The sequence below is a fragment of the Penicillium macrosclerotiorum genome (genome assembly GCF_028827735.1).
Source record: "Penicillium macrosclerotiorum strain IBT 26536 chromosome Unknown utg000003l_segment0_segment0, whole genome shotgun sequence".
Lineage (NCBI taxonomy): Eukaryota > Fungi > Ascomycota > Eurotiomycetes > Eurotiales > Aspergillaceae > Penicillium > Penicillium macrosclerotiorum.
In genome coordinates this window covers 4,901,659-4,926,695 of record NW_026643083.1, presented here as the reverse complement: position 1 = coordinate 4,926,695, position 25,037 = coordinate 4,901,659, and the positions used below count along the sequence as shown (strand labels likewise).

Sequence of the window (25,037 nt, the reverse complement as noted above, 5' to 3'; positions counted from 1 at the left end):
GGCCGTCACATGGTTGGGCGTGACACGCTATCCCTAATTTGGACTGGCGCATCCCCTGAAGTACAGCGAACAAACACCGCGTATCTGTTATCTCCATCATCCGACACTTTTTCCCTTTTCTCAACGGTGACTTCATTTCCTGAGCCCTTTTACCTAATCTATATTCTTTCTCTTCTACCATTCGAACCTTGGCTACCGCTGAAGACGTCATCTTCCTCGACGTTCACCGGCCTGACGCGAACTTCGTCAACACTTTGATTCCTCCCGCTCCGATCGCGCTGCTCCAGTTTCAACCATCGATGACCGCTACGAGCCAGTCGCAATAAAGTTGGAAACAGGATGGAGGTCGCCATTCCAGAGCTGTCGAATGGTGTGTCCACGCCAGACGTGGCAGCTTTGGTAGATCCCGAGGCGGTCGTTCAGTACCTGACCGAAGTACTTCAGGTGACACTGGGTGCTTTAAAATCCGATTTGGAGAGTGCTGGGAGCTTGCTATCAGACACAAGGTACCACGAGACCGCGCAAAGATGTTTGCGCTTCGCTTCCGAGCCACAAGTTGCGCTCTATGTCCAGAAGGATATTTTCGCCAGCGACGAGACAAGCGAGGATGCTGAAGGTGCCGGTGAGTCCCACCTGCTGTGTTTCGGATTTGAGATATATATATCTGACGGTACATCCCAAACAGAGCCTAAGGTACAATATGTCTATATTCTCTCCAACGAGATGTCCTCCGCCTCCACTACTGTCGCATCAGTAGCCTTCATCAAACGTCCCGCCCCAATCGATCCCGCCCTTCCGATAGCTTCGCAGATCCAAGTCATGAATCTGCCTGGTGTTTCTGCTCTTCACAATCCGCAGGCGCAACAGGGGACGTCTATGTCGCCCTACCAAATCCTGCACCTGCTGCTCCATCACGGTCTTAGCCCTTACTTCGAAGCCTATACTCGCAACCAGGAGACAGCTCCTGGTGGCAAGCAAAGGAGTGATGTGGAGGTCAAGACGGGCATTCCGGGGACAAAGAAGAAATTTGCTGAATTGGAGCTGGGTTTGATGCATCTGCAGCAGAATGTGGAGATTCCGGTGTTGAGCCTGCCACTTCATGAGGTCGTGCAGGCTGCATTGAAGGAGGCCGAGGCAAAAGGCATCAAGGCCACTGTGGAATTGATTCCCTCCTCTGTCTTGGACAACAGTGGCTTCACAAACAGCGTTCAAAACACTGTCAATGGCTGGATTCGATCCATCCAGACGATCACAAAGATGAGCAGAGAACCAGATGGTGAATCAGCATCCTTGGAGATAAACTTCTGGTTAGCTCTCGAAACTGCTCTGGAGGGTATTGAGGTCCAGCTGGCAAGCGACGGGGTACGATTGACCATGGACATTCTGCGCCACGCGAAGCGGTATCAACCGACCCTCAGTTTCGTGGCGGACACTGGGCTGAAAGACGCCACGGAGTTGGTCCAGAAGTACAATCAACTAATGCGAGATTTCCCACTGGATGAGCTTTTGTCTGCCACTTCCCTACAGAAAGTGCAAGAGTCTCTTGGCTTGATATTCAATCATCTCAACAAAAAGCTGAAGATTTGTCCGTATCCCATCAAGCGCGCTCTTTCCCTTGTTGAAGCTATTTCTGGTGATCTGAACAAAAAGATTCACGAGCTTATCAAGGGTACCGAAATTCTGCATTTGGATTACCGAGAATTCCGTTCTTTGATGAAGACGACCCAAGCTATCTGGCGCAGCTGGGATGAGAACCTCAAGGAATTCACAAATGTCGCCCGTGATTCAACCAGACGTCGCAACGAGAAATTTATTCCAATCAAGATCAACAATCGGCATGAGAGGACTCGTGAGCGGTTAAAGTATATCGATACTTTCCGAGTCAATCATGAGCAGCTTCAGAAGACCATCATTAATGTCCTTGGATCAAAAGACTCTTCATACACAGAGGCCGGCGCTGGCGTCGACTCCGAAGAGCCCGTAATTGTGGAGGAAATTGGTGATGTCGATGCGGTCGAAGAAGTATCTCACGCCTACGCTGCTCTCAAGCATGTTGACGTAATGGATGTCTCTCGAGAAGGGTCTCGAACCTGGGAGCAGGCTGAGATTGCCTACAGTGAACGTACTTCTCGCGTTGAAAACTCCATTATTGCTCGTCTTCGTGATCGACTTGCAACAGCCAAGAATGCCAACGAGATGTTCCGTGTCTTCTCCAAATTTAATGCCCTTCTCGTGCGGCCAAAGATTCGAGGTGCTATCGGTGAGTACCAGACACAGCTCATTGACAATGTCAAGCGGGACATTTCAGCCCTTCATGAGCGATTCAAGCAGCAATATGGCCATTCTGAAGCCCACGCCATGGCCCAGCTTCGGGATCTCCCCCCAATTGCCGGCGCCATCATTTGGGCTCGACAGATTGAGAAGCAGCTGGATGGCTATATGCGGAAGGTAGAGAACGTTCTGGGAGATGACTGGCACTTGCACACTGAAGGCCAGAAGCTCCAAGCTGAAAGCAACCTGTTCCGCAAGAAACTTGATACTCGGCCTGTCTTTGAATCCTGGCTTTATGATGTTCAACGACGGAATATCAGCATTTCTGGCCGGCTTTTTAGTATTACACGCAACCGTGCAGCTGGAAACACACTGGAGCTGACAGTCAACTTTGATGCCCAGGTCATTTCCTTGTTCAAGGAAGTGCGCAACCTCATTTGGCTTAACTTCCAAGTCCCGCACGCTGTTAATAATATCTCCCGTGAGGCCAAGCGAGTTTATCCTTACGCTATTAGCTTGATGGAGAGTGTTCGAACTTTGCTGCAAACCTACCGCACGATTGTCTCGATGTCTGATGTTGCCATTCTTCTCAACGGCTACGTGAACGATTCTCAGGCTCTGATCCAGAAAGGTGTCCCCCTTCGCTGGGAATCATTTATTCATTCCTATGAGCTCCACGTTAAGCAATCCGCGATGGCCAATGGAGCTGTCGATACTTCTATGCCAAACCGTACCGAAAGCAAACATGTTCTTTTTGTTCGTGAGTTTGCCGGCTCGGCATCCGTCCTCCAGTCTAAAACAGCTGTGTTATCCTCTATCAACGAGAACATTCAGAAATCGATTCACGAACTTAAGACTTGTTCCTACGACTCAACTGCTTTCAAACAACGCTTGGATGCCATTCAGATTGCCGTTGATAAGCTCAATCTTGAGAACTATGTGAACTTGGGCTTCTGGGTCTCGGAGCTCAATGGAAAAATTGAAGCCATTCTTCTTGAGCGTCTTCACCGTGCTATTCGCGAGTGGATTGCCATTTTCCAAGAATCTCGCCGTGAGCAAACATTTGCTTTTTCGTCTGGCGAGCCGCAGTCGACGATGTATAACATTGAATTCAAAGAACTATTCCATGAAATTTCCATGAAGAACCAGGTCCTTCACCTTGACCCTCCTCTTCAGTGGGCGCGTGCAAGCTGGTTGTCTCATTTTGACGCATGGCTGGGAGTTATCTGCAACCTGGAGAAGATCAAAGCCACCCGCTACCAAATTTCGATTGAGGTACAGAACGTTAGCCTATCGGAGGCATGTTTTGCTGATCTCCCACGGCACTGCAGCGAGGAGCTCAGTCAGGTTTACGCTGTGGTTGGAGCCAGACTCAAGGATGTTTCCGAGTACGTCGACAAATGGTTACAGTTCCAATCCCTCTGGGACCTGCAGTCTGAACAGGTCTATGAGATCCTCGGGGATGACCTGTCCCAGTGGCTCCAGCTTCTCCAGGAGATTCGGAAGAGTCGTGCCACGTTTGATACTTCTGAAGTTAGCCGGTCTTTCGGTAACATCAGAATCGATTACGAGCAGGTTCAGACCAGAGTCAATGCCAAGTATGATCAATGGCAGCACGAAATTCTCCAGAAGTTTGGTGCTAAACTTGGCGGTCGTATGCGAGAAATCCATTCGGAAATAGCCTCCGCTCGCCGAGACCTCGAGGGTCAGACCCTAGAAGCCTCTTCTACAGCTCATGCTGTCTCCTTCATTACAATCGTGCAACAATGTAAACGTAAGACTCGTGTCTGGGAACCTGAGGTTGATCTCTTTCGTCAGGGCCAAACCACCCTTTCCCGCCAACGCTATCAATTTCCCAATGACTGGCTTCATGTTGAAAATGTCGATGGCGAATGGGCGGCCCTGAATGAGCTGCTCGCCCGCAAGAGCAAGATTGTGCACGACCAAACCGAGGGGTTACGTGCAAAGATCACCGCCGAGGACCGTGTCATCAATGGCAAGATCACCGAAGTTATTTCCCAGTGGAATGATGAGAAGCCCGTTTCTGGCACTATTCCCCCAGATGAAGCATCTCGCATGCTGAGCTCTTTCCAGTCTCGTCTCGAATCCCTCCAATCTGAATTCGAGATGGTCTCTAAAGCTAAGGAGGCCCTTGATCTTCCTGCTAGTTCCGAGTCTTCTCTGCCCGCCATACTCGAAGAAGTCCAAGACTTCATGTCTGTTTGGGCTGCGTTATCTACAATCTGGAAGAGTCTAAACGACCTGCGTGATGGTTTGTGGACCAGCGTGCAACCCAGAAAGCTCAGACAAGCACTCGATGGTTTGATCAAGATGACAAAGGAAATGCCGAGTCGAATGAGACAATACGCTGCGTTTGAGCACATCCAAAACGTTTTGCGACAGCTTCTCAAAGTCAACTCTCTCCTTTCCGATATGAAGTCAGAGGCTGTCAAGGAACGTCACTGGCAAAAGATTTACAAGTCTCTCAAGCCTGGGAAGAGATTCTCCCTCATCTCACTCACTCTGGGTGATGTCTGGGATTTACAACTTGTGGCCAGCGAAAATGTTATTCGCGACATCATCGCTCAGGCTCAGGGTGAGATGGCACTGGAGGAGTTCTTGAAGTCAGTTCGTGAAACCTGGCAGAACTACTCGCTGGATCTAGTCAACTACCAGAACAAGTGCCGTCTTATCCGTGGCTTTGATGATCTGTTTGCTAAATGTAGTGAAAACTTGAACTCACTCCAAGCCATGAGGCATTCCCCATACTACAAGGAGTTTGAGGAAGAAGCTACGGCATGGGAGGACAAACTGAACCGTGTGCATGTCTTGTTCGATGTTTGGATCGATGTCCAGAGACAATGGGTCTATCTAGAGGGTGTATTTACGGGGAATGCTGACATCAAACACCTTCTTCCTCTAGAATCGAGCCGCTTCCAGAATATCAATTCGGAGTTCTTTGCTGTTATGAAAAAGGTCTACAAATCTCCGTTTGTTTTGGACGTTCTTGCTATCAATGGCGTTCAAAAATCCTTGGAAAGATTGGCCGAACTACTCAACAAGATCCAGAAGGCTCTTGGCGAATACCTCGAGCGCGAGCGTGTTTCCTTCCCTCGCTTCTATTTTGTTGGTGACGAGGACTTGTTGGAGATTATCGGCAACAGCAATGATATCTTCCGAGTCGCCAAACACTTCAAGAAGATGTTCGCCGGTCTATCAGGCCTTTTGATGGACGATGACAACAACATTGTTGGCTTTACTTCCAAGGAGGGAGAAGAAGTCCGACTGAAACGGGAGGTCAATCTTGTCAAGACTCCTCGAATCAACGATTGGCTCTCGGCTTTGGAGAACAATATGAAATTGACACTAGCAGAGCTACTTGCCGAAGCTATTGAGCAGTTTGACACTCTCTACAACAATACCGAGGTGGATCGCACTGCATTCAGTGACTTCCTAGCAAATTATCCTGCTCAGATCGTTGTCTTGGCCAGCCAAGTGGTATGGACCAATGCAGTGCAGAAGTCCCTGGAAGATGGCGGTAGCAATCTTCAGTCGTTGTATGACTCTGAAGTCAGGATACTCGAATTGCTCGCTGCCACTGTGCTCGGAGAGCTCGATGCTATTACCCGCAAGAAGTGCGAGCACATGATTACGGAGTTTGTGCATCAACGCGATACCATCTCCAAGCTCATCCAGTTCAATGCCACCACTCCAACTCATCACCTGTGGCTACTGCAAATGCGTTATGTATACCTACCCGAGGGAGACTTTTTACAGCGCCTTTATGTTCATATGGCCAATGCGAAGCTTAACTATGGTTTCGAATATCTGGGCGTGCCCGAGCGCCTGGTTCGTACGCCTCTTACGGATCGTTGTTTCCTCACTCTCACTCAAGCTCTATGTCAGCGACTTGGTGGTTCTCCTTATGGTCCTGCAGGTACCGGAAAGACCGAATCAGTCAAGGCACTGGGTCTTCAGCTTGGCCGTTTCACCTTGGTATTCTGCTGCGATGACACTTTCGACTTCCAAGCTATGGGTCGTATTTTCCTCGGCATCTGCCAAGTCGGTGCCTGGGGTTGCTTTGACGAGTTCAATCGTCTCGAGGAAAGAATCTTGTCTGCAGTTTCTCAGCAGATTCAAAATATCCAGATCGGTCTGCGCAAGGGCGAAGAGGACGACAAATCTCAGATTGAGTTGGTCGGTCGGCGGTTGGCCGTCAATTCAAACACTGGCATCTTCATAACCATGAATCCTGGTTATGCCGGTCGTTCAAACTTGCCAGACAACCTGAAGAAGCTGTTCCGCAGTGTTGCCATGTCCAAACCCGACAAGGAGCTTATTACCGAAGTCATGCTTTTCTCTCAAGGTTTCAAGCAAGCCAAACCTTTGTCGAAGCAAACTGTGCCTTTCTTCGATCACTGTGCCTCTCAACTATCTAAGCAAGCGCATTATGACTTTGGCCTTCGTGCCTTGAAAAGTGTACTTGTCAGTTCTGGAGGCCTCAAGCGCGCCCGCCTTGCCAACTCCAATGGAGATCTCGGCCCAGACGAGATCATTGAGCCACAGATCATCGTCCAAAGCTTGCGAGAGACAATCGCCCCCAAGTTGGTCAAGGAGGATGTTAGCCGAATGCTGGAAATCCAATTGCAAGACTTCCCTGGCGTCGAGTATGTCCCCGCCAACTATGAGAAGCTTACTCAGGCTATTCGGGATATTGCCCATGAGCAACACTTTGTGGACAGCGATATGTGGATTACCAAAGCTCTTCAACTGTATCAGATCCAGAGTATTCATCATGGTGTCATGATGGTTGGTAAATCCGGATCTGGAAAGTCTTCTGCTTGGAAGATATTGCTTCAAGCCATGCAGCGCATTGAGGGTGTCGAAGGCGTCTCTCACATTATTGACTCCAAAGTCATGTCCAAAGAAGCTCTCTACGGCAATCTGGACAACACTACTCGTGAATGGACCGATGGTCTTTTCACTGGTATTCTGCGTAAGATTGTCGACAACCTTCGTGGAGAAGACAGCAAGCGCCACTGGATTGTGTTCGATGGTGATGTCGATCCTGAGTGGGTTGAGAACTTGAACAGTGTTCTAGATGACAATAAGCTCCTGACTCTGCCTAATGGAGAGCGTCTTAATCTTCCTCCAAATGTCCGCATCATGTTTGAAGTCGAGACTCTGAAGTACGCAACGCTTGCCACCGTCAGTCGTTGCGGTATGGTGTGGTTTAATGCCGATACTGTTACTCCTTCTATGATGATCAACAACTATGTTGAAGGCCTTAAGACCCAGACATTCGAAGATTTAGACGATGATAGCGCTCCTGCTGGATCGGCTGTGGTCAAGACTCAAGATACTCAGGACATGCTTTCCACCGTCCTCAAGCAGCACTTGGAGACCGACGACCTTGTTCTCAAAGCTCTTGACGAGGCCAAAAATTACAACCACATCATGGATTTCACGGACATCCGTGCTCTCAACACCTTGTTCAGCCTGCTCAATAAAGCTTGCCGTAATGTGTTGGAATATAATATCCAACATGTTGACTTCCCTCTTGACTCGGAGCAAATTGAATCGTATATCTCCAAAAAGCTTCTGCTAACGTTGGTCTGGTCTTTCACTGGCGATTGCCCGCTTACTGACCGCAAGGCATTTGGCCAATTTGTGACTGGCATGACAACGATTGATCTTCCACCAGAGGGCGACTCGTCTCTCATCGACTATGATGTTACTCTGCCTAAATCTGAATGGGTTAGCTGGCAATCGCAGGTCCCGACAATTGACATCAATACACACTCTATTACTCAAACCGATGTGATTATTCCTACCGTGGATACTGTTCGACACGAAGACGTGCTGTACTCCTGGCTGGCTGAGCACAAGCCGCTCCTACTTTGCGGTCCTCCTGGATCTGGTAAAACCATGACATTGTTTGCTGCCCTGAGGAAACTGCCAAATATGGAGGTCGTCGGTCTCAATTTTTCCAGTGCTACTACTCCGGATCTTTTGATCAAGACATTTGAGCAGTACTGCGAATACAAGAAGACCCTCAATGGTGTCGTTATGTCTCCTAACCAGATTGGTCGTTGGCTTGTCATCTTCTGTGATGAAATCAATCTTCCCGCCCCCGATCGCTACGGAACACAGAGAGCAATCTCATTCTTGCGTCAGCTTGTCGAGCAGAATGGTTTCTGGCGGACCTCTGACAAGACCTGGGTCACTCTTGATCGCATTCAATTTGTTGGCGCCTGTAATCCTCCAACGGATGCCGGTCGAACGCCCATGGCCGAGAGATTTTTGCGTCATGCTCCTCTTATCATGGTTGACTACCCCGGCGAGATCTCTCTCAACCAGATCTATGGTACCTTTAACTCTGCGGTTCTCAAGATTCTGCCACTGCTTCGTGGATACTCAGAAGCTCTTACCAAGGCTATGGTTCAATTCTATCTTGAATCTCAATCAAGATTCACGCCTAAGATTCAGCCACACTATGTCTATTCTCCCCGTGAGCTTACTCGCTGGGTTCGTGGCCTCTATGAGGCTATCAAGCCCCTTGAGACCTTGTCCATTGAGGGTCTTGTCCGAATTTGGGCACACGAGGCTCTGCGTCTATTCCAGGATCGTCTGGTTGCTGAAGATGAGAGGGCTTGGACAGCTGATGCTGTTCGCCGCATTGCGCTCGAGCATTTCCCAAATATTGATGATCAAGAGGCTTTGAAGGGCCCAATCCTGTTCTCCAACTGGTTGTCCAAAAACTATGTGCCAGTTGAACAGGAACATCTCCGCGAATTCGTGAAAGCACGTCTGAAGACTTTCTGCGAAGAAGAAGTCGACGTCCCTCTTGTGCTGTTCAATGATGTCCTCGAGCACGCCTTGCGCATTGACCGAGTATTCCGCCAACCTCAAGGCCATTTGATCCTTATTGGTGTGAGTGGCAGTGGAAAGACTACTCTCTCTCGCTTTGTCGCTTGGATGAATGGTTTGAAGGTCTTCCAAATCAAAGTGCACGGCAAATACTCATCCGAAGACTTTGACGATGATCTACGGAGTGTCCTTCGTCGTGCTGGCTGCAAGGGTGAGAAGATTTGCTTTATCATGGACGAGGCCAATGTTCTTGACTCAGGGTTCTTGGAGCGGATGAACACGCTACTCGCCAACGCTGAAGTGCCTGGTCTCTTCGAGGGTGATGAATTCTCTTCGTTGATGACTGCTTGTAAAGAAGGTGCGCAGCGTCAAGGTCTGCTGCTGGACTCTCAAGAAGAACTCTACAAGTGGTTCACACAGCAAATCGTCAAGAACCTGCACGTTGTGTTTACCATGAACCCACCTGAGGAGGGCCTGTCTTCAAAGGCCGCAACCAGTCCTGCTCTCTTCAATCGTTGTGTTCTCAATTGGATGGGTGACTGGTCTGATCAAGCCCTTTTCCAGGTTGGCTCAGAGCTCACTCAATCGGTGGATCTCGACAAGTCGAACTTTGTGTCTCCTGATAGCATTCCGGTTGCTTACCGCGAGTTGACGTTGCCGGCGACTCACAGAGACACTGTCATCAATTCTATGGTTTACATTCACCATTCTCTTCACCGATTCAACCAACGCTTGCAGAAGCAACAAGGCCGAGCTACATTCCTTACTCCTCGCCACTACCTAGACTTTGTCGCTCAATATGTCAAACTGTTCAATGAAAAGCGCGAAGATCTTGAGGAGCAACAACGCCATTTGAATGTTGGTCTCGAGAAGCTCCGTGACACTGTCGATAAAGTCAGTGATCTTCGGGCTAGCCTGGCTCAGAAGAAGACACAGTTGGAGAAAAAGGACACCGAAGCCAATGAGAAGCTGCAGCGCATGGTTGCCGATCAACAAGAGGCAGAACAGCGGAAACAGGTCTCCCTGGAGGTCCAGGCTGCTTTGGAGAAGCAAGAGAAGGAAGTCGCAACGCGTAAGGAGGTGGTCCTGAATGATTTGGCGCGGGCTGAGCCTGCAGTGTTGGAAGCCCAGAAAAGTGTCAGCAACATCAAACGTCAGCATCTTACCGAGGTCCGTTCAATGGGCAACCCTCCAGCTAGTGTCCGACTTGCTTTGGAAGCCGTTTGCACACTTCTTGGTCACAAGGTCGACAGCTGGAAGACAATTCAGGGTATTATTCGCCGTGAGGACTTCATCGCTAGTATTGTGAACTACGACAATGAGCGCCATATGACTCGCAACCACCGTGTCAAGATGCAGAACGAGTTCCTATCGAAGGAAGACTTTACCTATGAGCGTGTGAACCGCGCTAGTAAAGCATGTGGTCCCTTGGTCCAGTGGGTCGAGGCCCAAGTCAACTACTCCGAAATTCTGGATCGCGTTGGACCCCTGCGTGAGGAAGTTGATCAGCTCGAAGAGCAAGCCTTGCAAACCAAGGCCGAGGCCCAGGCCATCGAGAACACCATTCAAGGCCTGGAAAGCAGTATTGCCACATACAAAGCCGAATACGCCGCTCTTATCAGCGAAACCCAAGCCATTAAGACTGAGATGTCCCGTGTCCAATTCAAGGTTGATCGCAGTGTACGTTTGCTCGATAGTTTGGCGTCCGAGCGCGAGCGTTGGGAGGAGGGCAGCAAGTCTTTCGAAACCCAGATCAGCACCCTGGTTGGCGATGTTCTAATTGCGGCCGCATTCCTTGCTTATGCTGGTTTGTATGATCAACAATTCCGTAAGGCGATGGTTGATGACTGGGTGCACCAGCTGGCTCAGTCTGGTATCACCTTCAAACCACACAATCCCATCACGGAATATCTGTCCAATGCCGATGAACGCCTGACCTGGCAAGGAAATTCTCTACCTGTTGACGATCTCTGCACGGAGAACGCTATCATTTTGAAGCGATTTAACAGATATCCCCTCATCGTTGACCCATCTGGCCGGGTGACGGAATTCCTTCAAAAAGAGAGCAAAGATAGAAAGCTTACTGTCACCAGCTTTTTAGACGACTCATTTGTCAAGCAGCTTGAAAGTGCCTTGCGGTTCGGCAATCCCATCCTTATTCAGGACGCAGAGCACCTAGACCCCATTCTCAACCATGTGCTCAACAAGGAATACCAAAAGACGGGCGGGCGTGTTCTGATCCAACTTGGAAAGCAAGAAATTGACTTCTCGCCGTCATTCAAGCTTTTCTTATCAACAAGAGATCCTTCTGCCTCCTTCCCTCCGGACATTTGCAGTCGAACGACGTTTGTCAACTTTACAGTTACTCAGAGCAGTTTACAAACTCAGTCGCTGAATGATGTTCTGAAGTTCGAGCGTCCAGATGTTGATGAACGTCGTAACAACTTGGTCAAGATGCAAGGAGAATTCAAGGTTCACCTTCGGCAGCTTGAGAAGCGTCTCTTGCAGGCGCTGAACGAGTCTCGTGGCAACATTCTTGACGATGATAATGTCATTGAAACTCTAGAGACTCTCAAGAAGGAAGCTGCTGAAATCTCCAAAAAGATGTCCGAGACTGAAGGCGTTATGTCAGAGGTGGAGAGCATTACACGCCAGTACAGCATCATTGCCCGAGCCTGCAGTGCTGTTTTCGCGGTCCTGGAGCAGCTTCACCACATGAACCATTTCTATCAATTCTCCCTGCAGTACTTTGTTGATATCTTCAATTCGGTTCTTTATCAGAATAAGCGACTTGCCCAAGAAAAGGATCATTCTAGCCGGGTACAGATCATCATTCGAGACCTATTTATCACAACCTATCAACGAACCTCGCTAGGTCTCGTTCAGAAGGACCGCATAACCTTAGCGATCCTTTTGGCTCAAGCCACCCCATTCCCAATGGATAGAGCTATTCTGGATCGTATTTTGGACCAGTCTGTTGAAGACGCCGATCTGTCGAGCACTGGAGATGCCCGCGAGCAAGTGACGAACAGACTTCTTAATATGTCGCTTTTCAAGGACTATGTCCCGAATATCTCCGAGGACCAGTGGGATCGCTTCTTTGGTGAGGAGCTTGCTGAAAATGTCGTTCCCATCGTCTGGGATGAGAATACCTCTAAGCTGGATCAGCTACTTCGGTCCCTGCTCCTCATCAAGCTCTGCCGCATGGATCGATTTGTACCAACTGCTGAGCGCTTCATCGAAGCTGTCTTCGGCCGTGAACTCTTTGAAGGCAGCAGTGATCTTAAGGACGTGGTTGACCAGGTCACAGCCACCACTCCGATTGCCCTTAGCTCCAGCCCAGGCTTCGACGCCAGTTACAAGGTCGATGCGTTGGTGGAGCGCACCCACGCAACTTGTGCCAATATTGCAATGGGTTCGAACGAAGGTCTCGAGAGCGCCGACAAGGCCATCAGCAACGCGGCTGCGTCTGGTAACTGGGTGCTGGTCAAGAACGTTCATCTGGCACCTTCGTGGCTTCAGAGCTTGGAAAAGAGACTAGATTCCCTCAAGCCTCACAAGGAATTCCGACTCTTCTTGTCTATGGAGTCTAGCCCCAAGATTCCGGTCAACTTGATTCGCGCTTCCCGAGTGTTGATGTTCGAGCAGCCTGCCGGTGTTCGTGCCAATATGAAGGACTCCCTGTCCTCGTTAAGCAATCGTGCAAGCAGGGCTCCTGTCGAAAAGGCTCGCGTGTACCTCCTCCTTTGCTTCCTTCACGCCGTGGTGCAGGAGCGCCTGCGCTATGCCCCCAGCTTGGGATGGAAGGGCTTCTGGGAATTTAACGACAGCGATGTAAGTAATATCTCTTCTTCATGTGATGACTACGGTTCTAACTACGATATGTACAGTACGAATGCTCGGCGTTCATAATCGACTACTGGGTTGACACTGTCGCCCAAGGTAGGTCCAATGTGGCTCCGCAAAAGCTTCCTTGGGACATGATTCGCACCCTTATTGCCGAGATGTACGGCGGCAAGATCGACGATGCTGCCGACTTCCAGCAGCTGGAGGGTCTTGTGAATAAATTTATCACCCCCGCCGCTTTTGAGGACGATTACAAGCTTGTCTCTGGTGTTGAGAAGGACAACCTCTTGACGCTTCCCACTAGCACTAGTACTCGCGACTTCATCAGCTGGGTCAACAACCTTCCCGAGCGTGAGCCGCCCACTTACCTGGGTCTTCCAGCCAATGCCGAGAAGTTGCTGCTGGTTGGCCATGGACGCAAGATGATCTCCGACTTGTCCCGTGTGACAACCCTTTTGGATGAAGGCGAGCAGCTGATGGTGGATAACTAAGATATTTGTGCTTCTCTTTCGTCTTATTGTGCATACTATGTTTCGTTCTGGAGTTGAGGTAAATTCGGATCACCTCTAGAATAGAGAGTTTGGTGGACGAATGCTTCTAATACCCTCTCAGACCACTGGTGGATTGGTGATGTTCTTTTCTTGTGAATTTTGAATGTATTTTATCCTCCCCTGTTGACACTGCCTTTCTTTGTACAACTTTTCTACTTTTTTTGTCTAGAGTCTGATCAAAGACTCCGTCCCCACTATACACTACTCTGAATCACATACATCTTCTCTTAAGTTAAATCGTCTGCTATTCTTCCCTCCATCTTGTTTTCGTTGTCCAATAGTGAACTGGACTAATCCTAAGGCGTACCAGAATTACTTTTGGCCCACTTCGGTTTCTGCCCATACGGTCTTTCAAGGCTGCGGTGTGTTCAAAAGGAATATAGTCAATATCATTAAGTATCCAGTATACAGTCTGTGGAATGTTTGGTGCGGATGAGACGACCCTTGTCTCAAATCGCCGCCGCACATAATGTAGAGTTACTCGGAAATTAAAAACAGCAACAAAACGCCAACGAGTGATGGGGTCCTATATACGTCGGTGGTGGGAGGCATGGCCACATCGCCACTTACGAGATGAAGGTCGACTCCGAGAACATGGTGCCTTCCTCTTCGATCTCGGTGTCTCCGATCTTCAACTTCAGCTTCAGCTTCTCCTGCGGCGAATACTGCAGGAAATGCGTTAGTATTACGAGCGTATACTGGGACTTGGAGATAGGTGTTTACCTGGAAAATGTACGGCCGCGTGCCAGCCACGCTGCCGGCAATAGTCTTGATGAAGCCGGGCACTTCGCCCATGACGTCGACGCGATCCAAGCGCTTGCCGAGCAGGCCATCAACAACGGCGGAGACGTCTTCACCGTTCGCGGTCTTGCCGGTCCACTCCCATTTGATAGAGGTAGGCTCGGGCCAGTCACTCTCGGGGTCCTGCTGGGACGCAGTATGGGTGGCGGTGTTGGTGACGCCGGCATAGACGACCTCACCGTCCTTGAGGATGCCGCCAACGTTGACCTTGGTCGAGCCGTAGGAGGGAGGGGTGGTGTACTCCATCATGATGGCGGAGTAGCTCGGGGTCTGGAAGTTGACGAAGTTCCAGCGAGCAGCTAGTGTTGTCAGCAAGCACATCCCAAAATGAGTAAAAGATCTCCGTATACAGATCGATATAGGGGTAGAGAGAGCCATATAACTTACCAGCGTGGTGGGGCTTCATGCCCTGCAAAGCCGGGATAAACACTCCGCGGCCGGTCAGGTCGTAGGTGTTCTCCTTGGTGGTGATGGAACCCTCCACGGCGCAGCGAGGCCAGAAGGCGTGGTACATAGAGCCCCAGGGGTTCTTGGGATCAGTGCCAAAGTACGAGGTTCCGTCCTTGCCGATAGCGAAGCCGGGGGCCTTGCGGGTGAACTTGAGATCGACAATGCTATCCGGGTTAACAGTGGACTTGATGTGGTAGGCATCCCCCTCTTCGTTGAGGGTGATGGTCAGGTTATCGGCTCCAAAAGAGAGCATTTGCTCGTCGAACATGAAGTTGTGGAGGGGGTCGGAGTGCCAAATGTGCTCGCCATCGCCCTTGAGGTTGAAGATCTTCGAGTTGAAGTGGGCTGTGGTGTGGATGCCACTATAGATCCAAACGAACGGAAAAAAGCATTAGTAAACCCTGCTACAGCCCGATGATATGGTGAACAACTTGAAAGTCTCCACCCTGGAGCTTCCAAGCTTGATGGGTATCCTTACGCAATGTTGCTGTAGATGACCTGGACCATAACCAGAGTCCCGTTGTCGGCCATGATGTAGAAGGTCTGGGTCTCGACATTGGTGTACTGGTATGCCTTCCATCGCAGGATCTGCTTGTCTGTGACGGTATAAGGCGTCTCTGCAGCCTGCTGGGCGACCGACTGGATGGCCTCGGGGCCATATATGGGCTCCTGCGTACCGACGGCCGCGGAGAGACTGCGCGGATATTGAGGTCAGCTACCACCAGCATTATCGCGCACCGCGGATGGGAACAGGAAAGATAACATACGTAGACTTGAGCCAGTTCATGATAGGGATTTGGAAAGCGCAACTCCGTAGAAAGAAGTATTGGCAGGAACTAGAACCAGCTTAAAAAAAAGGAAAAGGGAGGTGAAGGGAAAGGGAGATCGACAGGCGCGGGGCCCGAGAGTTTAGTTCGGATGCGGATGGGAACTCCGTGAGCTGATGCACCAGCAAACCAACACAGGCACCAAATTGGCAGAGAATCGCAAGGTAGCGAGTCCACAGAAAATAAATCAGGAAATCGACTCAGGGGAATCGTTTGGTGCTCATAAAGAAAAGAGAGACGAACAGATGATGACGTCCGGTGCTTCTCAGCAGTTCGCTTGGCGCCCGAACCAATCAGAAGCGCCCCGGAATTCTGCCGTCTTCGGGTTTTCGCATCCGTCCATTTCTCCCTCAGCCCTTCCTCCAACTATTAGCATTCAGCATGGCCAAGAACGTCCTACAGAAGGAGCAATTCGTCAAGCTCATCGTGGGCGCTGGCCAGGCCAGTCCCAGCCCGCCGGTTGGTCCCGCGCTTGGTAGTAAGGGTGTCAAGAGCATGGACTTTTGCAAGGTGAGCTAGACTCCGTTGCTCGACCCGATCAACGATCAACGATTCTTCCCAGCACATCACCCATCTTATGGACAATGGACTCACTGATCTCTGGCGACTAGGAATTCAACGCTCGTACGGCCCATATCAATGTTGGCGTGCCCATCCCGGCGCGCGTCACCGTTCGTCCTGACCGATCCTTTTACTTCGACCTACGCACCCCGACCACCACCTACCTCCTGCTGAACGCTGCAAATGTGGAGCCACGCAAGAACCGCCTGCGCGGCGCGATGAATCCCGGCCACGAGACCTGTGGCCAGATCTCGTTGAAGCACGTCTATGAAATCGCCAAGATCAAGCACTCCGAGACCCGGTTATCTGGGCTGAGCCTGCAGGGCTTGTGCAAGAGTGTCATCTCGCAAGCCAAGTCCATCGGCATCCAGGTGGTCCCGTGAGTGAATACGCATGGAGTGTCGAGCAATTGGATTCAGGCTCGATTTGATCCGGCATCCTTGTCCACGACGATCGGACCCCGTTTGAGATGACACCTCTTTCCTGTGTGCTCTTTTGCTCGATACCTCTTTTTCTTCATTTTTGGTTGTCTTTCTTTGTTTGATCGTCCTGCTTGGAAGGCGTTTCGGGAGAGAATGGAGAACGGGGGGGCATCCATTCTTCTTCTTGTACTATATTTTATCTAGAACCCCCCACCACCTGTGTTTCTCCCCTTCGTTTTTCTCTGATGCATACTGTTATCAAGCGATGTGTGCATAGTAATGCAAATGGGATACCATTGTTGTCTAAGGACAATCCATTATGAACCAGTGACCTATTTTCCGATTTGATCTTTGAGCCTATAGATGACTGTTTCGCTTCGATGTGTACTCTGCATCGAGCATACTGCACCGTCACAGGAATCCTCGAGATCCATCGCCGAGCATAGAAACTCAGCCGGGCTTCTAACATCGACTGACTCTAGTAGAAATCACTCCCGCTCGGAATTGCCAATACACGTTCAACCCTATGTACTTGACTTATCCCTCGGCTCTAGTATATAGCGGAATCTCTATCATTATTGAAGACTACAAACACGGACGAGATAACCAACAGAAACAAAGGGAGAGACAAGCATCAATTGGATGCATATAGCTACCCCGTACACTACCCGAAGTATGATACGGGGACAGATTCTCATGCTCTTATCGCAGGTCAGGCTGCAGGACCCTCCCAGGCTCCAAGCTCCGGGGGAGGGGGGGTTCAAGTCGCGTCATGGGGTAAGCTCGCGAGACACAGCCTTGGGCTCGCGATAATACGGCGAACCCAGTTCCACGAAACTTCAAATCAGAAATGTTGATCCCGCTGGGGGCTTGGCGAGGATCACGGCCAAGCCCGAATTGCACGACGCGACAAGAAGGATCAGACGTCTTGGCAGGCATGTGAGGCTGCCTTGTATAGGTAACGACCTGGGCAAAGAATCCGGTGACGACCGCATCCCCATCAAAGGAGTTGTCTGGTATTTGTAGTTGATCTGTCTTGCACTATGGAAAGAGATACTCCGCACATATCGCCCGTCGATCTCTCTGTGGAGAAGCTGGGTCTGCGAGGGGCCTGAGGGCCAGGATGCTTTTATACATAGCCAGGATGGGCAACAATCGCACAATCCTAATTGCCCCGCCTTTCTGGGGTGGCATGGAGTGCCTGGCCTCGAGTTATCGACCGGGTTACATGGTCCGACCTGTTGTCGATCTGGATGCTCCGACTCAGATAGCATGTCAGACAAAGCAGGCCACAGCAGGTGACGGGGCGGGCAAATGAGGCATCTCCAAGCAGGGTCAATGGTCGGGGCTAGTCTGGTTTCGGTAAAATTCCAGAGCGCCGGAAGAATTGCTGTTGTGCATCAAGCCCCGCGGCACCTGCGGGTGGTGCACGTACCAATTGAAGGGCCCGATGGACTTAGTCGGAGGCAGTTGCAGGGATTCAGAGAGACTAGTTCAGCCAGGGAGCTCGTGGGGGGTGCAGAGGGAGGAGACGTGCGAGGCAGGAGAGGCGTTCATCATTAGAGCGCAGCCGCAACAAGCGATGGGCGGTTTCGGGGGTCGACGATGCCGTGTTGGTCGACCTTGCCCACTGAACGACAGGGTGGCAGACCTGTGCAGGGGAACGTGTAAGACGAACGCTCGACCAGGCTTTGGAGACGTGATGGAGTCGGCGCTCGGGAAGTCGGCACGAGGGCGTCATGGGGCCAACCACGGCCGCGACATCATCACTCCGCGCCCTTCCGACCCCCTCGTCATCATAGTTCAGCCGCGGAGAGCAGAGCAATACTGGATATATCATGTTTGGTCCATAGCCAGGGCCCTGGGAAATGTCACCGATCAACCGACCAAGCTTGATCTAGTGCTCCAGTCTGCAGAACGATGAGGAAACGGGCTGCTCCAATGATAGAACAGGTGAAACGATCGACCGAGACCGACAAGGCAGACAGGTACCGCCTGGTACAGAGTTAGGGCGGTACCACGCCCAGGGAAGTATGCGGGAGAGACTAAGTACCTCCCCTCCCCCTACACGGGCAGCTAACGGTAGAAATGCCTCAGGAAGCCGCGCGATATAGTCATCGGATTCCAGTGCGCTCTGTTCTGGGGATATAGATAGTCGATATATAGGATGGCGACGAGGTAGAAACAGAGAAAGAAGAGGAAGAATGAGATCTACTGGTTTCGAATGAGACATATTCGTCAGAGCACACTATCTTGCGCTCTCCAAGCCCGTAGACCCGCGCCCTGCGTCACCAAAGTAACGGGGCGACCGCGTTACAGAAAGTGACCGAGTCTTAACGGACCCCCACCCGCGCTGGCCTCAGGCCCAGACCCCAAACCTGCTCCCCTCCTCTCGCTCCTCCAACCTCGATCTTCTTTTCCTATCTAAAATCCCTCGCGCTCTTCTCCTCCCCCTCTCTCCTCTCTCCACTCTCTACTCTCGCTCCCTTTCACCATCCTCTCCTGACTCTCGTGTCCGGAGGATCGCCGTATCGTTGTCCCGTTGCGGTCGGGCCTTTGATCGCACGGATTCGGCACTGAAAAGTTTAAGGGAAAAGATTTGCCTCACCCACGTAATCGACCACCGCGCTTCTTCTCCTCCCGCTTCGACAAACGTCGCTCGGGACAGTCACCGTCTTCCCCAGCAATCGATCCGGCTCAGACCCTCTCCGTGCACCACGACCGACCTCGCCGCGACTCTCCGCTCTGTTCGTGAGGGGCATGCGTCCCGCCTAAGCTTCCCGAGGTGGTCGTCGATTGAGTATGACGTCTGAAACGGCCGAGCCTTCGACCCCAACCGCGAACTCTACGAATTCAGGTATGTCTTGGCCGCCTCTTCCCAGACGTCCTGCCAGGACAGATATCCCTGGAATCCCGTACTGCGTGCTAACGCCGCATACTTGAACACTCCTAGATCCCCAGACGATCCAGTCCCCCGCCAAGATGTCCGCCCCGGGCTCGGAGGCCGGTGACGCCGACGCCAAGTCGAAATCACAGCCCAGTCAAGTCCGCTTTTCCTCCGTCACGCAGGAGATTGAACCCTCTCGGGCGGCGCTGTCACCTGAACCGGAACATCCCCAGCAGCCGGAACCACGCAAGCTGATCACCGACGACGAGGAATTGCGGTCGCTGGCCATGAGCTTGCAGAGTTCACAACTTCAAGAGTCCCGTCTACGCAGTAATTTCTCGTTCGAGCCAATGTCTCTTCCGTCATCTAGGGTACGTTCTACGCTATTGTAGTCTAGTGCAAAGTCCTGTCGGTCGCTTGGGTCTTCAGGTGCCGGAGGGAAGCTCAACGTGGTGCTGTCCGCCGTTGCCTGTGGTCGAACGATATCCGGGCAATGCCACGAGGACGTTGGAGACGATTCTCCCCCTATACAATCATCTGTTCAGAAAAGCTAATGATTCACTCTTCTCCCAAATTTAGGTTGCCTCCCGAGAGTCTAGTGATCGTAGTGCTCTGGGCACGGGATCCTTTGCGGCATCCCCTCACGCCTCCCCTCCCGTCTCTGCCGTTCAATCCCCTCCTCTGACCCCCGCCGGGACCAACTCTCGTGAAGGACGTTCGAGCGATAGCATAGCAGCCCTCAATGCAGTGGGTCGAACCAATCCCCAGGCATCCGCTATCACCCCCGAAACTTCGCCCCCTGTCACATCCGGCGACAAGAATGGCTCTCAGCGAAGTGCCCCATCCTCTCGACCTTCCTCGACCGACCAGCTTTCCATGAACCACAGTGAGACGTCGGAGCCCACTTCACAGCCTACCCAGGTCCAAATTCCAAGACATCGAGCTCAATTCTTCATCGGAACCGACGCTAGCTCCCAAGAGGAGAGCCCACCCCCGACCCCGAGAGACCTGACACCCCCCGGGGCTATCACCCCAGTGGGCGAACCTAATGACCCTTATGCCCGCAGTAAACGACCTCCTCAAACCAAGAATCTGGCCCAGCTGGATGCTCGGTTCATCTTCGGAAGCCGAGATTCAAAGCGTTCCTTTCGCCCCGGGACCCCGCGATCTGCCAGCGCGAGCGATGTCACCAAACCTATCGAGAAGCGCGGAACCTTTCACAAAAAGGATTCACATGACCAAAAAGGCAGTCATGGGCATCATCATCACCATGGCTCCATGTCCGAGCTGAAGCGATTCTTCAAGATGGGTCATCGTAGCAAACGACCAGATTCCCCGACCTCGGCTCCTAAACGCTCCAGCCGATCCTCCGGAAAGAGCACTCCCTATCAGATGGCCCCCGATAATGTACCCTTTGCCGATGATCATGGATTGAACTCGAAATATGGCAAGCTAGGCCGGGTCCTCGGGTCGGGCGCCGGAGGTTCGGTTCGACTGCTGAAGCGGAACAGTGATGGTGTCACTTTTGCGGTCAAGCAATTCCGGGATCGGCATAGCTGGGAAAGCTTGAAGGAATACTCCAAGAAAGTGACCGCAGAATTTTGTATCGGATCTACCTTGCATCACGGTAATATCATTGAGACACTTGATATCATTCAAGAAGGGCCTCATTGGTATGAAGTGATGGAATACGCGCCTTTCGACTTGTTCGCCATTGTCATGACTGGTAAGATGACCAAGGAAGAGATTGCTTGCTCGTTTAAGCAAATTCTCAGCGGTGTCGCATACCTCCACGGCATGGGATTGGCCCATCGGGATCTGAAGCTGGACAATGTCGTGGTTAATAACCGCGGCATTATGAAGCTGATTGACTTCGGAAGTGCAGTGGTCTTCCGATACCCATTTGAGAATGATATCGTCCCGGCCTCTGGTATGTGATAGATCCCCACTGGCGAAAGTTGAGTGATATCGCTAATCAGAGAAACAGGCATTGTTGGATCGGATCCCTATCTAGCTCCTGAGGTATATGATGAAAAGAAATATGACCCCCGTCCCACGGATGTTTGGTCGCTGGCGATCATCTTCTGCTGCATGACCTTGCGCCGCTTTCCGTGGAAGCAGCCGCGGACTACGGACAACTCCTACCGGTTGTTCGTTTCCACCCCTACTCCCGGTACTCCGGTGCCCGATGCCGACCCCAGGCGTCAACCCAAAGCCAAGTCGAGCCCGGATCTCCCCTCTGCTGCACATGAACAAAAACAAGCTCCGCCTACAAGTGCGCCCAGCAACCCTCCATCCCCTACGAAAGCCAGCGCGCCGCCTCCACCTGCTCCCGAGCAGAATGGAACGAAGCCAGAGCCTGCGAAGGATTCCGAGAAGTCCTCGGATGGTGCTAAGAAGCAGACCAGCCCGACCAGTCCCACCAATGAAAAAACCACCCGCACGACCAGCAAAGAGGCCCCGCCGCTCCCGGCCTCTGCACAGCAATCGAGCCAGCGCCAAGAAGTTATCAAGGGTCCCTGGCGACTTCTCCGCATCTTGCCGCGGGAAAGCCGGTACATCATCGGTCGGATGCTGAAGGTCAATCCTCTAGAACGTGCGACCCTCGACGAGGTTCTGTCGGACGAGTGGGTGCGCAATATCCTCACTTGTCGACAGGAGGATTCCGGAGACGTCATCAGCGCCTCTAACCATACTCACGTCCTTGAGCCTCCCTCGCAAAGCCCTGCCGTGGCCAGCAAAGGCGCCAAGGCCAAATAATCACCCTCTTTATTGTATCACCTTCCCTGTTTCTGTGCATAATTTTCTTCCCGATCTGAATAATTGGCCAACAACTTGATCCTTTCTCTCCGCCCTTCATGCTCTGCCCGTGTCTTCTCCGTTTCCTTGTTTCATGGTACCCTTCGATCCGGATAGAGTTTTCCCTCTGCGTTGGGGCGGTGCCGTCTTTCTTGTCGTGGCTTTTCATTGTTCTGGAACGCGATATACACCCGACTAATATCAAGTGCAATCGGAGTGTACATCCTGTTCTTCCTTTTCCTTCGATCGCTGTCTGGCGTTGCAGAGAGATGCAATGCCGTCTGCGAGAGAATCACCAGCGGTCGATCTCTCGTGTGTGTTTCGCCCCCTGCTAGACCATTGCGCAATGTTCGGCGAGTCTGAACTGCTGTGCTTGTCCTTGCGTGGCGCATTCCTCTTTTTGTCACTGTAGGGGGCGGGTCCTTTGATTTCACGGGCTGCTTTTGTACTTCCAGAGCCGGGGTAGTAGATACTTTCTAAATACCAGAATATATTGTTCTCTTAGAACCATGCATGTTGATTCCATCTTGTATCGTACTTATCAGATCAAATCGCGATGCGATGTGTTCGATGCTGTGTTGCCTGAAAACTCTCAATCGGCGATATCGGATGGGCTGACCGCGGAGCAAACCTTTCGGCCTCGGATTGCGGAGCTTCTCCTCTCCTCCGTCTTGCAATTGCGCTTGCCAGAGCGGGTCTGTCCTGGCGAGCTCCCCTTCATTGATTTTCCGATCCGTGCACCGACACAGCATGTTGTTGCGGTAGACTCACTACCTCCCCTGCATCTCTCAATTTCATCCGATCATGGCTCAGCAACCCGACGGCGAGGCCCTGGTCTCGTCCCTCTGGACGAGGTCTCTCCTGGTACGAGGCCCCCTTCACCACTCTATATTAACCACTTCCGTCCGAGCTACACGATTCATCTTCCACCCAAGCTAACATATTGCAATTGTCAGTCCGGTGCCGTCGCCGGTCTCACCGTCGACTGCTCCCTCTACCCCCTCGACACCATCAAAACCCGTCTCCAAAAGGCACGCGACACCACCTCCCCCCAAGCTGCGAGGCTCTCCCTCCGTCAAACCGTCCGCGGCATCTACGCCGGTCTCCCTTCCGTCCTCTTCGGCTCTGCTCCCTCGGCTGCCTCCTTCTTCATCGTTTATGATGGCGTCAAGCGCTCGCTCCTCCCGCCCGCCACCTCCGCGGAGACCCCGTCCCGCGCTCACATCCTCCTAACCCACTCGCTCGCCTCGTCGCTCGGTGAGATCGCCGCCTGTGCCGTGCGAGTCCCGACCGAAGTGATCAAGCAGCGCGCCCAGGCCGGCCTCTTTGGAGGCTCGACTCTCGCCGCCCTCAAAGACATCCTTGCCCTGCGGCACGCCGCGCCCCCCGGGCCCGACGCAGCCTCGACCCCGAAGCGCGGGTACGCCCGGGTCATCCGCGAGCTGTACCGTGGCGCGGGCATCACTATCGCCCGCGAGATCCCCTTCACCATGCTGCAATTTACCATGTGGGAGTCGATGAAGGAAGCCTACGGCGTGCGGTACCTGCGCCGCGATGGCGGCGACTCAGCCCAGATTCCGGCCTCGACCAGCGCCATGTTTGGCAGCGTGGCAGGTGCAATCGCCGCTGGCCTGACCACGCCGCTGGACGTGATCAAGACGCGGGTCATGCTGGCACGGCGCGGCGACGGCAGTGCAGATGCGCCGGTGCGGGTGAAGGATATTGTGCGGGGGATCGCGCAAGAGGGCGCTGGCGCGTTCTGGCGTGGGATTGGGCCGCGCGTGGCGTGGATCGGCATTGGAGGTGCGGTATTCTTAGGAAGTTATCAGTGGGCGTGGAATACGCTTGAGGGTAAGAAGAAGACTGCGGAGGAGAAGAACTAAGCATGGTGGATGAATCGAATCACTTTGTATGATTGTTGTTATATAGATCGGCTGGAGCTCATAGATTGGGAATGGTTGGTATATAGAAGCACCATGATCTTTCGCTGTCATCTATTTGGAATACTGGGGGACTTGGAGTGTTGGCTGGATGGCTTATTTCAGTGCTCGTACTAATGATGCGAAGTGAGCTGAGGGTCTCTTGTACTTCTACTTTTGTATACACATTTTGATAGCCACTTTGGTCCATATTCAAATCAAAAATATTTTCAGCAATGATGGAAATTCAGGGTCAGTCTTCTTCGGCATCTGTCATTCTGCGCATCCACTCGACTTCCTCTACTTGTCCCAGACTGAGCCAGTCTTCCATCTGCTGCCGGTCAAGATGATCAACCGTGGCCAGGGTAGAGGGGTCATTCTGTAGGGATCGGTCACATGTAAATATAGGTAAAGTTGATCTGTGTAAGCGGAATGCGCATGCTATAGTGACTTTGACTAGTATAATACTTCTTGGGCAGGCTTCGAGGGGACTGGATGTTCTATACTTCGCGCAGCAGACCGTGCGAACCGCATTACGTGGAGCCGACCTTGCTCATGATTCAATGAACAGACATGACATCAGATCAAAAGAATATGTCCTGCAGTACTACGGTGATTCTGTGATATATTAAATTTGCGAACATCCCAGAAGAAAAACGACCTTCGACAGAGGGGAAATTAACCGCCGGGTAAGACGAACAAGTACACGGCCGACTTCCGACATGCGCTATGGCGTCGCGATCCGAAGACCCCTGGCGGCAGGTCCCCCAACTTCCCCTCATTGATCGAGAATCCTTCCCTTCCCCCCGATCGGTTCCCAAAAAACACCCAGA

The 25,037-nt window shown here is 51.9% G+C and overlaps 5 protein-coding genes across 5 annotated transcripts; 4 read left to right on the top strand and 1 right to left on the bottom strand.

The window, feature by feature from the left end:
• Positions 1-339: 339 nt before the first annotated feature.
• Positions 340-13,478, top strand: N7462_004676 (uncharacterized protein; the record flags this gene model as incomplete). The annotated part of the gene is made up of 2 exons (XM_057076402.1): positions 340-12,975; positions 13,032-13,478. The coding sequence occupies 2 exons, from the start codon at positions 340-342 to the stop codon at positions 13,476-13,478; spliced, it is 13,083 nt and encodes a 4,360-aa protein (XP_056935907.1).
• Positions 13,479-14,104: 626 nt separating this feature from the next.
• N7462_004675 (survival factor 1 family protein) lies at positions 14,105-15,576 on the bottom strand (the record flags this gene model as incomplete). Its single annotated transcript, XM_057076401.1, has 5 exons — positions 14,105-14,203; positions 14,262-14,638; positions 14,727-15,151; positions 15,268-15,483; positions 15,557-15,576. The coding sequence occupies 5 exons, from the start codon at positions 15,574-15,576 to the stop codon at positions 14,105-14,107; spliced, it is 1,137 nt and encodes a 378-aa protein (XP_056935906.1).
• Positions 15,577-15,997: 421 nt separating this feature from the next.
• Positions 15,998-16,560, top strand: N7462_004674 (mitochondrial 54S ribosomal protein uL11m; the record flags this gene model as incomplete). The annotated part of the gene is made up of 2 exons (XM_057076400.1): positions 15,998-16,126; positions 16,228-16,560. The coding sequence occupies 2 exons, from the start codon at positions 15,998-16,000 to the stop codon at positions 16,558-16,560; spliced, it is 462 nt and encodes a 153-aa protein (XP_056935905.1).
• Positions 16,561-19,401: 2,841 nt separating this feature from the next.
• Positions 19,402-22,246, top strand: N7462_004673 (uncharacterized protein; the record flags this gene model as incomplete). The annotated part of the gene is made up of 4 exons (XM_057076399.1): positions 19,402-19,456; positions 19,553-19,857; positions 20,066-21,416; positions 21,474-22,246. The coding sequence occupies 4 exons, from the start codon at positions 19,402-19,404 to the stop codon at positions 22,244-22,246; spliced, it is 2,484 nt and encodes an 827-aa protein (XP_056935904.1).
• A 548-nt stretch (positions 22,247-22,794) lies between these two features.
• N7462_004672 (putative mitochondrial carrier protein (Pet8)) lies at positions 22,795-24,168 on the top strand (the record flags this gene model as incomplete). Its single annotated transcript, XM_057076398.1, has 1 exon — positions 22,795-24,168. The coding sequence occupies one exon, from the start codon at positions 22,795-22,797 to the stop codon at positions 24,166-24,168; it is 1,374 nt and encodes a 457-aa protein (XP_056935903.1).
• Positions 24,169-25,037: the final 869 nt, after the last annotated feature.